Source organism: Schistosoma mansoni, chromosome W, assembly GCF_000237925.1.
Source record: "Schistosoma mansoni strain Puerto Rico chromosome W, complete genome".
Taxonomy (NCBI): Eukaryota; Metazoa; Platyhelminthes; class Trematoda; order Strigeidida; family Schistosomatidae; genus Schistosoma; species Schistosoma mansoni.
The window spans coordinates 56,294,016-56,309,305 of NC_031502.1; the positions used below are offsets into that span (position 1 = coordinate 56,294,016).

General features: G+C 36.9%; 1 protein-coding gene across 1 annotated transcript; it reads left to right on the forward strand.

The window, feature by feature from the left end:
* Positions 1–13,481: 13,481 nt before the first annotated feature.
* Positions 13,482–14,417, forward strand: Smp_075500 (hypothetical protein). The gene has a single exon (XM_018790244.1). The coding sequence runs from the start codon at positions 13,599–13,601 to the stop codon at positions 14,073–14,075; it is 477 nt and encodes a 158-aa protein (XP_018655606.1). The 5' UTR covers positions 13,482–13,598; the 3' UTR covers positions 14,076–14,417.
* The last annotated feature ends 873 nt before the right edge of the window (positions 14,418–15,290 follow it).

A 15,290-nucleotide genomic window follows, 5' to 3' on the forward strand; every position in this document is an offset into this window, starting at 1 on the left:
TCATGCAAGGAAACGAAAAATATGTAGGCCAAATAACGCATTACGTCGATAATTAAAGCAGACATAAAAGGGATGAATAGCATCTGGAAACAATTGAACAGGACAGAGTTTAGTGCAGAAAGCTGTTGAGCGGCCCATACTCCTCCAAGAGTGAAAACATGTGTAAACAACCGCTTGTGAGAGTAATGAAATCACTAGTTTATAAGAGGCTTTGGCTTTTCTAAATCCCTAATGTATTGGGTTGACTACGTTCTTTTTTCTGTCAGAAAGTAGTCTGCCTTCGATAAAAAGCACTTGAATGGTAAAGAAACGTTAATTTGAACATTCACATACGAATATAGCTTACAATTCATCTCAAATTTCTTTGATTTCGAGAGGCTTGAACTCTGGGATGCTTAGATCACCTTGGGAAAGGATGATGCAGCAGTCAGGGGTAAAATATCATAAATTAGAGGGACTTGATAGAAATTCTCAGTATTTTGAGTTGGAAACTCCAATAATAACAGTATGTACTGTCAATAAATATTGGCCTAGTATATCGAATGTGTCAAATACATCTTCGGTTTTTAAGCCTTACTATTGATTTGATGTTGTATTCATTATTTGGGAGCTTGATAATCAAGAACAAGTGATTCAAATAAGGACTATAAAAGCAACGTTCTTAAATGTATCACTTAGCACTTGAATTGAGTAACTTGTTGAGCAATAATAAATGAACGAACTATTATAAAATTAAACTGAGGCAACTGGACTGGAACAATAATAATAGAAATCATCATCGAATAACATCGCATTCCGAGATTTTTCCAAAATCTTCTATCTGGTAGTATGGTTATTTATTTGTTCCTTTTCTCTGTCTTGCAGTATAACCTTTATTCAGGTCTCTTTTGACCACACTGTAGTGACCTACTTTTGTGACGAGAACGCGATTGGTATAATCGTAACAATTATCATTATAACTAAATGTACCAGTGATTGTTTTGTCGTATTTGTTTGTTTAACTTTACAAAAGACTTTTCCTTCTGTTGCCTGAGACCTTGCACGAGCTTGCTTACACTCGGCAGTTCCGCCCGTAAATTTTGGCATGTCTCGGTATTCTTTCGATATCACGAGATCACCAATAAATATATCTTATTGTAACCATTAACAGCCTTCTGGTTTTTGGCCTACCAAGTGGTTCACGATGATACTTGGCACGTATTCTTCCTGTAGTGGTGATCGTAGACAATCGCGACTCCAAGCCATCTATCTTCATGAGTGAGACCGACGTGATCTGGTACACCAACCAATGAATTGTGAATCTGTCCCTTTTTGGAACTCCATAAATCATTGCTTTACCTTATTTTTTACACTTTGCAATATTTTTTCGTATTTTTAAATATTTTTTCCCTCGTTCATCCCTATAGTTTAAATTCTCCGTTTCAGAACAGACTCCTAAGCTAATTAAGTCCAGGACTTTTATACCACACTCGTTTTCGTTAATGCCTTTTTGGCCGGGCAATATCGAAACCTGGTTCTGCTACCCAGAAGCCGACTTCTAAAAGCACGGCATAACGGACTCACTCACACAGTTCCTCGCGGTTGTAAAGGCACTACCGCACGATTTCAACATGTACGTAACATCTAGTACGTTTACTAGTGATGTTTCTGAACCTTACGAAACGCTAAAACGATTGATTCTGCGACGCGGAGAACTTACCGATAAACAAAGGTTAGACCAACTCCTAAATAACATCGACCTGCAACATGGTTCTGCGACAGACATGTTGCTAAGGATGAAAGAAGTTATTGGCCAAAGAACTTTCGATGAAGGCCTGTTCAAACAAATTTTCTTATCTAAACCTTCACAACAGGTGCAAGCAGTTCTCGCCTCTTTTCAAAACAACGCCGTAGACGAGCTGGCTGCATCTGCAGACCGCATACTTGAAATTGCGAAGGCCTCCGACGCCGAGGTATTTTAAGTCAAAGAAAATGGTTCAAATGGTTCAAATGGTTGAGGACGGAATAGAAGAAGCTTTCGCTTAACGGGCTTCCGTGTCTAGTAGCAGTGGATCACCAATACCTCCAGGCAAAAAACCTAGGTATATGAACGATAATAGAGGAAAAAAAGAATTTGGTAAATCATAATCAGTTATCCTTAGTCCTTAAGAATAAGTCAAGTTTCCTCTTAAAGGACTCCTGGGAAGTCGCTTGGACTAGCTCAGTCGGCAGCGAATTCCAGAATTTGACAACTCTTACGGAGTAGAAGTTGTGTCTGCAGTCTGTTCTGCTATGTTGGGTTTCCAGTTTCTGGGTGTTACCTCTTAGGTTAGTGTTGTGACTAAGCTTAAGAATATGTTTAAGGGGATGCCCAGAAGTATTAAGGATACTGTAAGTCATAAGAAGGTCACCTCTAAGACGCCTGTACTCTAACGGGTAAAGGTTTAGTGATTGGAGGCGGTCTTCGTAAGGTTTGAATTTGAGTCCCCGAACTGGTTTCGTGGCTCGACGTTGGATACGTTCCAGAGTGTCCTTACCCTTTTGGAGGGAGGGAGGAAATACTATGTTTCCGTACTCTAAATGGGGACGAATACAACTGTTGAAGATTATGTGGAAGGTTCTACCGTCAAACTGGCCAAAAATGCGTTTCAATGTTACCAGTGCAAGGTTTGCTTGAAAGGCGTTTTTGTCACAGTTCGCACACGATTTCAGGTCATAGGGTACCAACACTCCTAAATCTTTTTCGACTTGGGAAACTTCTAGAGGGGAGTTACCTAAGTTATAACTATAGTCTGCAACATGTCGCAGATGGACTACTTTGCACTTTGAAGTGTTGAAGGTAAGTCCGTTGTCGTCTGCCCAACTTTGAAGTCGGGTCAGATCCTCCTGAAGAACTAGTATATCATTATGATTACGTATCTCTCTCCAAAGTTTCACATCATCAGCAAAAAGCAATAAGTCAGATGAAACTTGTTGAGGAAGATCGTTAATGTAAATCAAGAAGAGAAGAGGTCCTAGTTTTGAGCCCTGGGGGACCCCACTAGGACATTCCATAGCCTGAGAGAGAGTGAAGTTAACCCTGACCTTAAAGTGTCGGTTTTCTAGATGTGAAGAGAGCCAGTCAATCAAAGGGGGGTTTATACCCAATCGTCTAAGTTTCTTGATAAGACATATGTGGTTGACCCTATCAAAAGCTTTTGAGAAATCTAGGTAGATGACGTCAACCTTCCTCTTGCGATCAAGGATGGTTGCCCGTCTATCCACCGCAGTCAGCAGGTTGGTCATACACGAATGACCTTTTCTGAAACCAAGCTGTTGAGGTGAGAAGAACTTTAGGGTGATAAGTATTCTTGTATACCGTCGTATATTAGGGATCCCATAATTTCAGAAGGTATGGAGAGAAGGGCCACTGGTCGGTAGCTTGAGGGCTCACTGCGTCGACCTCCTTTGAAAATTGGGGTGATGTGAGCCAGCTTCCAAATTTCCGGTAGTTTGCCTCTGCTTAGCGAGAGTGAAAACATCACGCTAAGTGGTGTTGCCAGGAGAGACAGAATGACATTACGGATCTGTGCCATACGCTGACAAGCCACCTTCGATTTCGTACTGGCTGTAAACGGTCACATGCCCAGCGAAGAAGCACTTCATGTCGGCGTGAATCAGTCATTCCGTGCTCATAGAAGTCGGCATTCTGCGTAGCAGAACCAGGCTTCGATGTTGCCTGGATAGAAGGGCATTAGTTGAAACTAAGGTGGGGACAAAGTCTTTAGCTTCAGTACTTAAAATAAAGCAATGAATTATGAAATTCCAAATAGTAACAGACTCACAGTTTATTGGTTGGTGTACCAGATCACGACGGTCTCACCACTGGAGATACCACATGTACTGTAGTTCGATAACACTTTACCAGTAACACCTTCTATAATCGAATCGCGCCCACCCAGTTAAAATCAGAAGTCAGAAGCAAGGAAGTTGGGAGATATATTTGATGCGTTATCAAGATATCGACAATCGATTGATCTAGACTGAATAGGGATTGTAGGGGATGTTGAACACAGCGTTGCCACTCGTGATTTGGTGCGGATGCATGACCGAGCGCCTTCAGCTAAATGAGTTCATTGAAACTAATGTGGTCATCATTCAATGTCGAACAATTACCGAGCTATTGATGTTGAGGATTTATTTACAGCTACAGATCACTCTCCCACTAGTGAGGTAGTGATGACCCTACGACGTGGCCAGCCAGCAGTTTAAGCCCAACGAGTTTGTCTCTAGTAAACACTCTTCTGATAGCTTGCTATGTCTAGTAGCGTCTGGTCGTCATTCCTTACTATAACGGGCCACGAAATACAGTATAGTAATCGTAAAACAAAGTACAATCGGAATCTTGGTTCTTCATAAACTTCATCGTTCTTTTCCAGCCGTCCTAGAAAAGAAAAAATAGAATGTGTAAGTGCATGTCGAAATAAACTTGTACTTGTGTAAGGTCAGATGGTGAGCAGAAAAAAAGGTAAATAAACTAATACGCTTGCGACAGCGTAAGAGCGATTCAAAAAAAGTTTTTTTTGTTTGGAATAAGTATATAAGTATGAGCATATTCAAATTTTTTATTATATATAATACAGGAGGAAAATCGACGTGGATAAGATTTCCTTCCAAATACTCTGCTTTGATTCGATCGATACTGATGCTATGATTAGTGCCGTTCTTATCGACTACATAGTACTTAGGTTCACACTGAAGAATTTTGAAGGGTCCTTCGTATGCTGATTCGAGAGGTCGTCGATGTGAGTCTCGACGAACGAAGATGTGTGTACTAAATAGTAGGTCATGTTGAACGAAAACATCAGTTGATTGTAGTCGGGTGTGAGCAGTTATAACTGAACGCATTGCGTTTGTAAGCCTGCTGGTGTAAGAGTTTAGATCCATGTTCAATGAAGAAGACGAAGGATCCACGAATTCTCCTGGAAGTCAGAGTGTCGTTCCATAAACAATTTGAGATGCAGAACATTCAATGTCGTCCTTCACTGCATTGCGGATACCTAGCAAGACGAGTGGAAGAGCGTCTGTCCACTATGAAACGTTGGTAGCTGATAATGAAGCTTTAAGTTGTCGATGAAAACGTTCTACCAACCCGTTTGCTTGTGGGTGGTAGGCAGTCGTTCGGAAACGAGTGATTTCTAATAGTGTGGTCAGACAACGGAAAAGTCCAGATTCGAACTGGCTTCCGCGGTCTGTAGTGATGGTTGAAGGGCAGCCAAAATTTGCTACCCATCGTTCGACGAAAGCGCGAGCCACAGTTTCAGCAGTAATGTCCTTAATCGGTACTGCTTCTGACCATCGAGTGAAACGGTCTACGCAGGTTTAGAAATATGAATATCCATTTGAATCTGGTAAAGGTCCTACCAAATCCACATGAACGTGGTCGAAACGAGCATCAGGAGTTTTGAACGAGCCTATGGGACTCCTCAGTGGTATACATCTACACAATATCTTCAGTCTCGCGCACAACCGCTCGACTTCTCGACTACTGAATTGGCATCCAACAGTGTTAATGAGTGACTTCAATTGATCGATGGTCTTGCGCAACCTTTCGTGAATGCTCACTGATGAGGAGTCCCATCCAGAACGAATCGGCCATTCATTGCTTCCAGGTTGTCAATGGTGGTCTATCTTAGATTGATCCATGAGTCCAACTGTTAAAATTATTACAATCTCCTCAGATCCTCATTCTAAAAATGAGATAGTGTTTTGTCGAGTATCATATTCTGTAGTCAATCAAATAGTTGTTGTGTAATTTTGTGAATTCATCAAGATTAAAATTACTTTCAATCAAACATTATCTTTTCTATTCTGTTGACCAGTATATAATTATTACAAGAAATTCGTCTGTGTATATAACGATATAAATCAGTTGTTATGCTTGAGAAGTGTATGGTTCAGTTTATAAAGCATTTGATGAAGTGTCTCCTTATATGTACATATGTATTTTAAGTAATATTTTCATAGTTGAAAGCATGAGTCGATTGAAGCTAGACCACCAAGGAAAACCTGGAAGCAATGGACGGCCATTTCGTCCTATTGTGGGACTCCTCAGTAGTGCGCATCCACGACCTCGCCTCGCGAAATTCAAACCCAGGACCTACTCATACTTTCAACTATGAAAATACTGAAATCTCCACAAAAAACCCCTTCTGATTAAGTAATATTATTAGCGAATGTGTTGTAAGTACTCAGTCAAATGAATTCATTATCTTAATTTCTCTATTGCAGTTCACACTTTAATTACTGTCTATTTTATGACATTCAGTTTCATTTGAAGTTATTTTGAATCAACTTATTAGTGACTTGTGGTGTACTTCATAGTTATGAGCAAAGATGGATAGTGGCTAACAATGGAATAGAGGATGTACGTTTCATCATATTTGGGACTCGTCAACTGGATATATTTGCATTTCAGAGTTGACGTTCGCTCCGGGACTTGAAACCAGTACCGTTCGCTTCAAACTCTATCCCGTTATCTAATTATCTATTGATCAATTGTAGTCCTAAACATCAATAGGAAGATTCGAGTAAACAATACTAAGTGAATTTGTACTTTATAGTTGTTTATTAATCCAGTTAAAACAAAAAATTCTATGTACTAATTCCCAATATGTGAATATTTGAAGGTAAAACCTACAAAATCTCAGCACCTAGGTTTGACGTTCATTATTTGGTTTGTCGATAGGATTGTTAAGTATGAATGAGGTCAATTGTATGAATTGATATATCGCTATAGTTAATTTAAATTTTCTATCTAATCATGAAAAACTTGAAATGACAAGCTGAATAAGCTGAGAGTTAGTTTAGTTGACTTTCCCAATAAAAATACTATTTTTGACTCTGAAATCAGAAAATGTCAGACGATTTAGCAACTGTGAGTTAGTCAACCCGAGTATCCATGAATTATTGTCGTATCTCAGGGAATTGCGTTCATGATTGTTATGTGGATTTACCTGAACAACAGTCTAGTAACCTTCAATAAATTTACAATAGATAGAGGTCAAACATAGAATGTTTATTGAAGTCCTTCAGTAAAAATATGATAGCATTAATCAACTAACCTTCTTCGTCTAATAGGTTGTGCGGATTCACACGGTGTTCTACAACTTCTTTAGCATACAAATCTAATATACGGCTTCTAATTAGTATGAAAATGATAATTAGAAGGGGTTTTGTGGAGATTTCAGTATTTTCATAGTTGAAATCATGAAATGGCCATCTAGTGCTTCCAAGATTTCTATGGTGGTCTAGCTTCAATTGACTCATGATTTCAACTATGAAAAATGATAATTATGGATCGTATAAAAAGGGTAGATTGCCCTTTTTATAATCTTTGATAACACTATTCAACATTTCAAGCGATTTGAACGTTACCCAGATACAAAGTACTAAAGAACATGTTATCAGTGTCCGTGACAACGTTCGAAAACAATAAAGCTGATGCATTTCAAGTGATTTGAATTCATAGTTTGGAGAAAAGATGATCACTGAAGGAATGTTTACATCACAATTGATTGATCACTGGGTGGTGATCAATGTCATGCGTGTCAAGTCCTTCTTAGTGCTGATCGAATGCTATCAATCAAGTTGCAATGTGGCCACATCTTTAAACTTAATCATTTAATTGAACGAAATGGGGTGAAAAAGTTCTTCAGTAAAAAAAAATAAACTTTGGCAATGCTTTGACCAGTAACACCTTTTACTATGAATCTTACCCACCTAGGAGGTTGGAAGATATATTTGATAAGCTATCAAGATATCGAGAATCGATTGATCTAGACTGACTAGTGATTGTAGGGGATATTGAGCACGGCGTTCCCATTTGTGATCTGGTGCGGATGTATAGCCGAGCGTCTTCAGCCAAATGAGTTCATTAAAACTAATGTGGTCAGTATTCAATGTCGAGCACTTATAGAGTTATTGATTTTGGGGATTTATTTACCGTTGCAACCTTTTATTAACTTACTTAATAGACAATGTCATTTGAACAGTAACAACTCGCATATGATCACTAGATCACATGACAGATCCTAGCTAAAATGTTGATTGCTTAAATATCACTCGATGGTTCATTCTCCTCCCTATGTATATATGTACTCAAATCCTGTCGTTAGCCTTTACTTTGCATTGATGTGTCCTTATGCGATTCAACTATAAACTTACTTCTGTATTTACTCGCATACACACACATTCACCTCTCTGTTTCAAATTCACTCGATGTGCCTATAACATTGTTGTCTGTGCTATCTACTAATAAACTTTAGTTGTCACTTCTCAATACCTTCTGATTTCAAACATCGTTGAGATTTATATAATAACAGTTATCGAAGTGATCGATTAACGAAGCAAAACTACTACAGGTATACAATATGATCAATATTATTTGTAGCTTTACAATCATACATCATTCTGTTTATTTAATTATGTATAATTTTGTGAGTGTGTGTGTGGCAAATGTTACCTTATTTAAATTATGATTTCTGTATAGTAACAAGAAACATCAAAAAAAAGAAATGGATAAACGGTACATGAACTACACAAGGTTGTAACAGTGAACATGAATGTTATGTTACATCATGTGCTTTTGATCAAAATGTCTGTTAACTGGAATGGTATTTGTTTCGATTGAATAAAAGTATATTTCTTTTACTTTTTATCAAAAAAAATTCCATTCAGTGATGTTACTGTTATTGAAATAGTTAATAATAGTGAATAGGTGTATATGTTCTGGACAGCAGCATCATCGATGAACACGGTGGATCTGATGCAGATGTGAGGGCGAGGATCGGCAAAGCAAGAGCAGCAGATTTAAAACTGAAGAACATCTGGAACTCAAAGCAATTGTCAACCAACACCGAAGTTAGAATTTTCAATACAAATATCAGGACAGTTCTAATGTATGTTACGGAAACCTGGAGAACTACGAAGGCCATCATCATCGAGAAGATACAAGTGTTTATTAACATTTGTCTATGCAAGATACTTCGGATCCTTTGGCCAGACACTATTAGTAACAACCTACTGTGGGAGAGAACAAACCAGATTCCAACCAGTGGAGGAAGAAATCAGGAAGAAACGCTGGAAGTGGATAGGACACACATTGAGGAAAGTACCCAACTGCTTCACAAGGCAAGCCCTCACATGGAATCCTGAAGGCCAAAGAAGAAGAGGAAGACCAAAGAACACATTACACCGAGAAACGGAGACAGATATGAGAAGAATGAGCAAAAATTGGACAGAACTAGAAAGGTAGGCTTAGGACAAAGTGGGTTAGAGAATGGTGGTCGGCGGCCTATGCTCCATTGGGAGTAACAGGCGTAAGCAAGTAAAGTGTATAAGTAAGTTAAAAGAGTTCTAGTTCAAACGAGATCTTCGATAGATTTAATTCAAAGACTAATAATATGAATGAAAAATATTGATCACGAAGGTTGGTCAAGATAAGAGAAGTTGCTCAATTAAATTAAAAGAAAATAGTAAATGAAATTCATCATAGACTGTTATCAATTGAGAACCAGGGAAAAACGATTGGTTGATTCTTCCCAGTATAAAAGTTATCAGTATTTCAAACCCATGGCAGGGTCAACGATTACACCCAAGACATGAACTGAAAGTATAATCTTTTGTACAGTTGTTAGTAGTTTAACAATGAATTGTCTACATTCAAGTGAGAATTCTTGGCCGCAGAAGGTTAACCATGTCAAAAGTGAAAGGCAATTATATTGTGCATTAGATAACTGTCACTTTATATTCCCGATTGATTAAAGTTGGATATGTAAAGCAATAGGTCTGAACTTATAGCAACTCTCCTAAAATTAATTTTTGCTTACGGTTAATGTTGTCAAGCCCTTAGCTTCGTCTCGTTTTGTTTTAACCATAAATACGCCTATGAATTCACTCGTACACACATTAGCCTCACTGTTCCAATTCTCTTGACGTGCTTGTAACTTTGTTATCTGTGCTATCTGATAATAAACTGTAGTTGTTGCTTCTTGTTACCTTCTAAATTCATACAACGTTGGGGTTTTTTATAATACCAGTTATCAGGATGATTGTTAAACGAAGCCATGGCACTACAAACTCACTGATTTGAGGATTAAACTATCATTATGAGAATTAAAAGTTCAGAATTCAATCCCTTATGGGAACTTTGGTGAATACATATGAGAAGTTCCATTTTGTAATTGAATAGCTGTCTACCTATCCCTTGTTTTCACTAGTATCGCAATCAAAGTTGTTTAATATCACAAGTAAATTAAACTGATCCTTGGAAATATGTTAGTTTTAGCTAACTAACTAACTAACTCAAAGATAAGCAAAGATGGATAGTGGTTAGCAGTGGAATCCAGTTTGACGGGCGTTTCGTCCTATTTGGGACTCGTCAGCTGGATGTACGTGCATCTGAGAGTTGATGTTTACTCTGGGACTCGAACCCAGTATCGTTCGCTTCAGACACCATCGTGTTATCCACTCGGCCACTAAGTCCTGATAGCCACTTGCTTGTGCAATGGGGTGAAGTTTAAATTCATTTAGAGACTTACCAGTTTCAGTCCTAACACATCGATGGGAAGATTCAAACAAACAATACTAAATGAATTTATACAGTAAACAGTTAATTTGCAAACTATCAATCAATCATCTCAATCTTCACTATTCCTTCTGTAAATATCAGTCCATCTTCTCTGATTTCATTGGTCATACATTTTCATAGCGATTGTTCTTCATTCCTGTTCTTTCAGTATCGATCTTCTGACCATCATCATATACTACTTATGTGGATATAAGTAACCCACACTACAGTAATACTATTCATTGTATTGATTATTATCGATCCTTGTACTAAGTATAAGCATAAAACTAATAATGCCAATTATATTAGGTACATTAATCGATCTGATTATAAATTTGTAGACAGATCATTAGTTGTTAAGGAATTTGTTTATTATTAGTGATTTAGTTACCTATTAAGATCTTTAAGTGATCTCATATTAATCAATATTTTACATATTTTACATAAGAAAGTAGTTGATTAGTGCAAAATAGATTGACATTCAGTTGACATTGTTTTTTTTTTTTTACAATAAACCATATCAGTGTTGGTAATAAGTCAATATGCTTCTTGTTATATACCAATGAGGATTATAACAATCATTTATGGACAAATATTATATGTTTATTATTAATGTATAACTATTCAGTAACTAGATTATGTATATCTATACTCGTTTTATTATAAAACTTAGTTTGACCTATAAAATATTGTTATACGCAAAGATGGATAGTGGTTAGCAGTGGAATCCAGGACGAGCGTTTCGTTCTATTTGGGACCCGTCAGCTGGATGTATCTGCATCTGAGAGTTAATGTTCACTCTGGGACTTGAACCCAGTGCAGTTCGCTTCAAAAGCCATCACGTTATCCACTCAGCTACTGAGTCCTGATAGTCTGATAGGTACTGAGTTCGAGTCATAGAGTGAACATCAACTCTCAGATGCAACTACATTCAGCTGACGAGTCCCAAATAGAACGAAACACTCGTCCTGGATTCCACTGCTAACCACTATCCATCTTTGCTTATAATGCTTGTGAATAAAGGCAATATCGAGGCAATACGCACAGTATGCACATATACCAATAAGAGACTGACCAGTTGAAGTCCTAAACATCAATGGGAAGATTCAAACAAACAATACTAAGTGAATTATTATACGATTTACCGTTCATAAGTTATGCCTATTAAGTTATGTCTATTAATTACAGTCTTCCAAATTCACAGCCACTTTTGGCTAGATCTTGTACAAATGTTATTTTCTATTTTATGATGTGATCTGGTCTATTTTGTTTGTATATAAAATCAGTATGTTTGAAATACAATGATTCATATCACTGAGGCTGTTATTGCTGTTCTGAACTCAACAAGCAGGATCGATAAGGACTCTAGACTACTTGTACAGGTTTTATGCATCATTAGTCCGGTCGATAAATCACTACTTTCTGATTAGCGATATCATTACATTATACATTGATAGGGCATAAGGTTACAAGATATAACACTTCTTAACATAATAAAATTCATTTCAAAACAAGAATTACAATCAACATAACAACAACATAATAACAAGCATTTTCAGATTACACCATCATCTCACATTGTTATCTTGATCCTTTCTTCTAATAAAACTGTTCCAATGTACAATGTATTATTAATACAATCACTTAATTAGTTAATTAGTAGATATTTTAGTTTTGTAGGATTTCGTAAGGTGGTTAGTTCAATTATAAATATATATAAACTTCATTGATATACTTCACTGTGTAATTCATTTAGAACCTTAAGTTATCAACTTCTAGTTTGCATTGTCAGAGTGTCTTAATGTTTACATAATTCAACCTAAGTGAATTGTATGTGCTTACTGAGTTGTTGGCTCACTTTTTCTCTTATTCTTTTCTTTTTCAGATTCTCTTGTATTTATTAATTCTTACACTCTGCCAGCGGGCAAAGTACATTTAGGTATATGCAAACGTACTAAAGAGTGAGTGTTACAAGTTCACTCTAAAAATATCTTGACCGTAACGCCACAGAAGAGATTAACCAAAATTTTTCTATCAGTTGAGTCTCTACGTTTAAGGACAGCCTTTATCACAGTTTCGTAAAGTACCGAGGCATCATCAGAAAGTATGATATGTGTAAAATACCTGTTGAACTCTCGCGGTAGTACCTTAACTACTGCAAGGAAGTGTCTAATCGCGTCGATCAGCATCTGCATTGTATAAACAGGCTTTTACGCTATGAAGCCAGAATGAGATGAGTTGTAGGATGGTGAACGAGGGACACGGTGAGAATAAAATATATAAATATGTGGAAAAATCCAAGAACACAAAAACATTACAGTATTAAAAATATATATCGCGACATCGCAAATTGATTGACATTAAAAACATGAACCATTACATAAAAGCTCACTTATCTAAAATTCAAGCTCTCGTTACTAAACCAGAGGGTTCCGAGTAGGAATCCCGCTACAGTCATGGTTACTGCTGAAAAGGAATCCGAAAATCAGATAGAGAACAATCTAGTGATCCCCAGTTTTCCATAAACAACTAAATAAACTCATTCAATTAAAAACATTTACAGTACTGTTAACGCATTGAGCAAATAATTAGTGTAGTTTCATACCACTGCAATCATTATTATTGTTATTATCCTCATTAACATAATTTAAAGTACAGACTTATATGCCTTCCTTCATGTGACATCATTATTTCCATTCTGTTTCGTTGCTAAACCAAAACTACACACACACACATTTAGATGATCAACATCAACTGACTAACTGATTATAGTATCCAACCAATCAAAATATTACTACTCTAGGTTAATTATATGTTCTTGTTGTTGTTGAGTAGGTAGGTATAAATCATTAATTACTAGATCTATATATATAAATAACAATTTCGAAGTGTTATTATCACCTAATACAATCAAACAAAATTCATATAGATTTACAGTAGATGTACTGAACATTCAGTGGATTATTCTCCGTATTCAAAACAACATTAATCACAATCAACAACAGTAACAATGATCATTGAACTACGTCGTTTGGGTGTTAGTCTATTATGCTTAGCAGTGGGTTTGAGTATGGCATCCCTGATAACAAACTTTTGGGATTGTGGAAATTTATTCTCATCATGTCAGAATACTACTTACAAGGAGACTGTATCAGCTGTTGCTGGTCTAATCATTTTAGGCACTGTATGCCTATTAATCATCATCTTACTGGATGCAGTTGCATTGTGTTCAGATGTATTCGCCTCACGTGCTGCTTATACAACTGTACGTTTCATCATATTATACTTGGGTGCTGCAGCTCTCTTGATCGGTGTCTTAGTGTACACATCATTAGTTGGACATCATTGGTCATACTTCTTCGCAGTGACTGGAGCTGTACTAGCAACACAAGTGGCTATATTGGCAATTATGTCGTCAAAATGTGTTACTGTTCGAACTACTACAACAACGAGAACAATTCGAGAAAGTCGGTTGGCACATCGGTAAACCAATGACCAGTTCGTTTATTTTGTTTTGAAACATTCAAACAATTGTCTTATACTTTCTCATTTATCTCTTATTATCACTCTATATTCTTTTGTGACTAATTGAGCTTGGGTAATAAATAACCTGTATTGTATTGTACAATTGACAGTATTCAATGTGCAAGGTGTGTTGTTAGATATCCAATGATTGTTTTATTGTGTGTATTTTGCTTTACTTACTTACTCCTGTTACCCCTCATCGAGGAGCATAGGCCGCTCACCAGCATTCTCTATCCAACTCTGTTATTGTGTGTAGTTTTTCCTAATTTAAATATGATATTTATACATAAAAATTGTAATGGAGAAGATCACTGAAATGAAGTTTTATTGGACATTCAATGTTCGATTAAGATGAATATCCCACTTATTCACCAGGATATTATCGATCAGTGTTATGTTTCATGTTTCTTTGAACACTCGAAGCACAGTGTACTATTCTAGTTTTGAGATGGTGAAATGATATCCAATCGACAATGATACTCATAATGATGACACGAACATGGGCAAATTACATAATTGTGTGTTTATCTATTTTGACTTTAGTGGTCTTAACAGATGAATGTTGGTCATTTGAATAATTGATGCATAGATCGTTGTGCGTTGACCTTCATTCATCTGTTCCATCTCACTTTCATTGCTTTCAACAGTATGTTGCCTCCGTAATTCTGATGATTTCACAAATTAGAATAAATCTGTATCATGAGTAGTATCAATCGTTGTTTTTCACAAATACATTACAAAACACGAAGAATGTATAGATATGGGGAGAATAAGAACCACAGATTGATTTGTAATGTTGTTTAAACAAGGGAGTCACTTGGAATCATTGTGTATCTGTTATGGGGATGCACTTAGTGAGTGATGGTTGCTTTGAATTGTCGAGATGAATGAATAGAAGTCCGATCGACTAGTGTTGTGTGACGACGCGATATGACCTAGTGTTGGATATTCACAAGACCAAATTATTGAATTATTGACTCAATGAGTAGGCTAATATGAAGACGAGATCACTGACTAGAATAAAAGGTTGCTTATCGATCAAAATAACGTGTCAGTGTATAAGTTAGTAATAGAAACATAGATGTGTTCAAGTGTTGAGAGAGAATGAAAGCAGCCAGGTTTGTCTGTCACTCATTGTGTATTCAATTGAGACATGATTATTAAGGTTAATGACTGT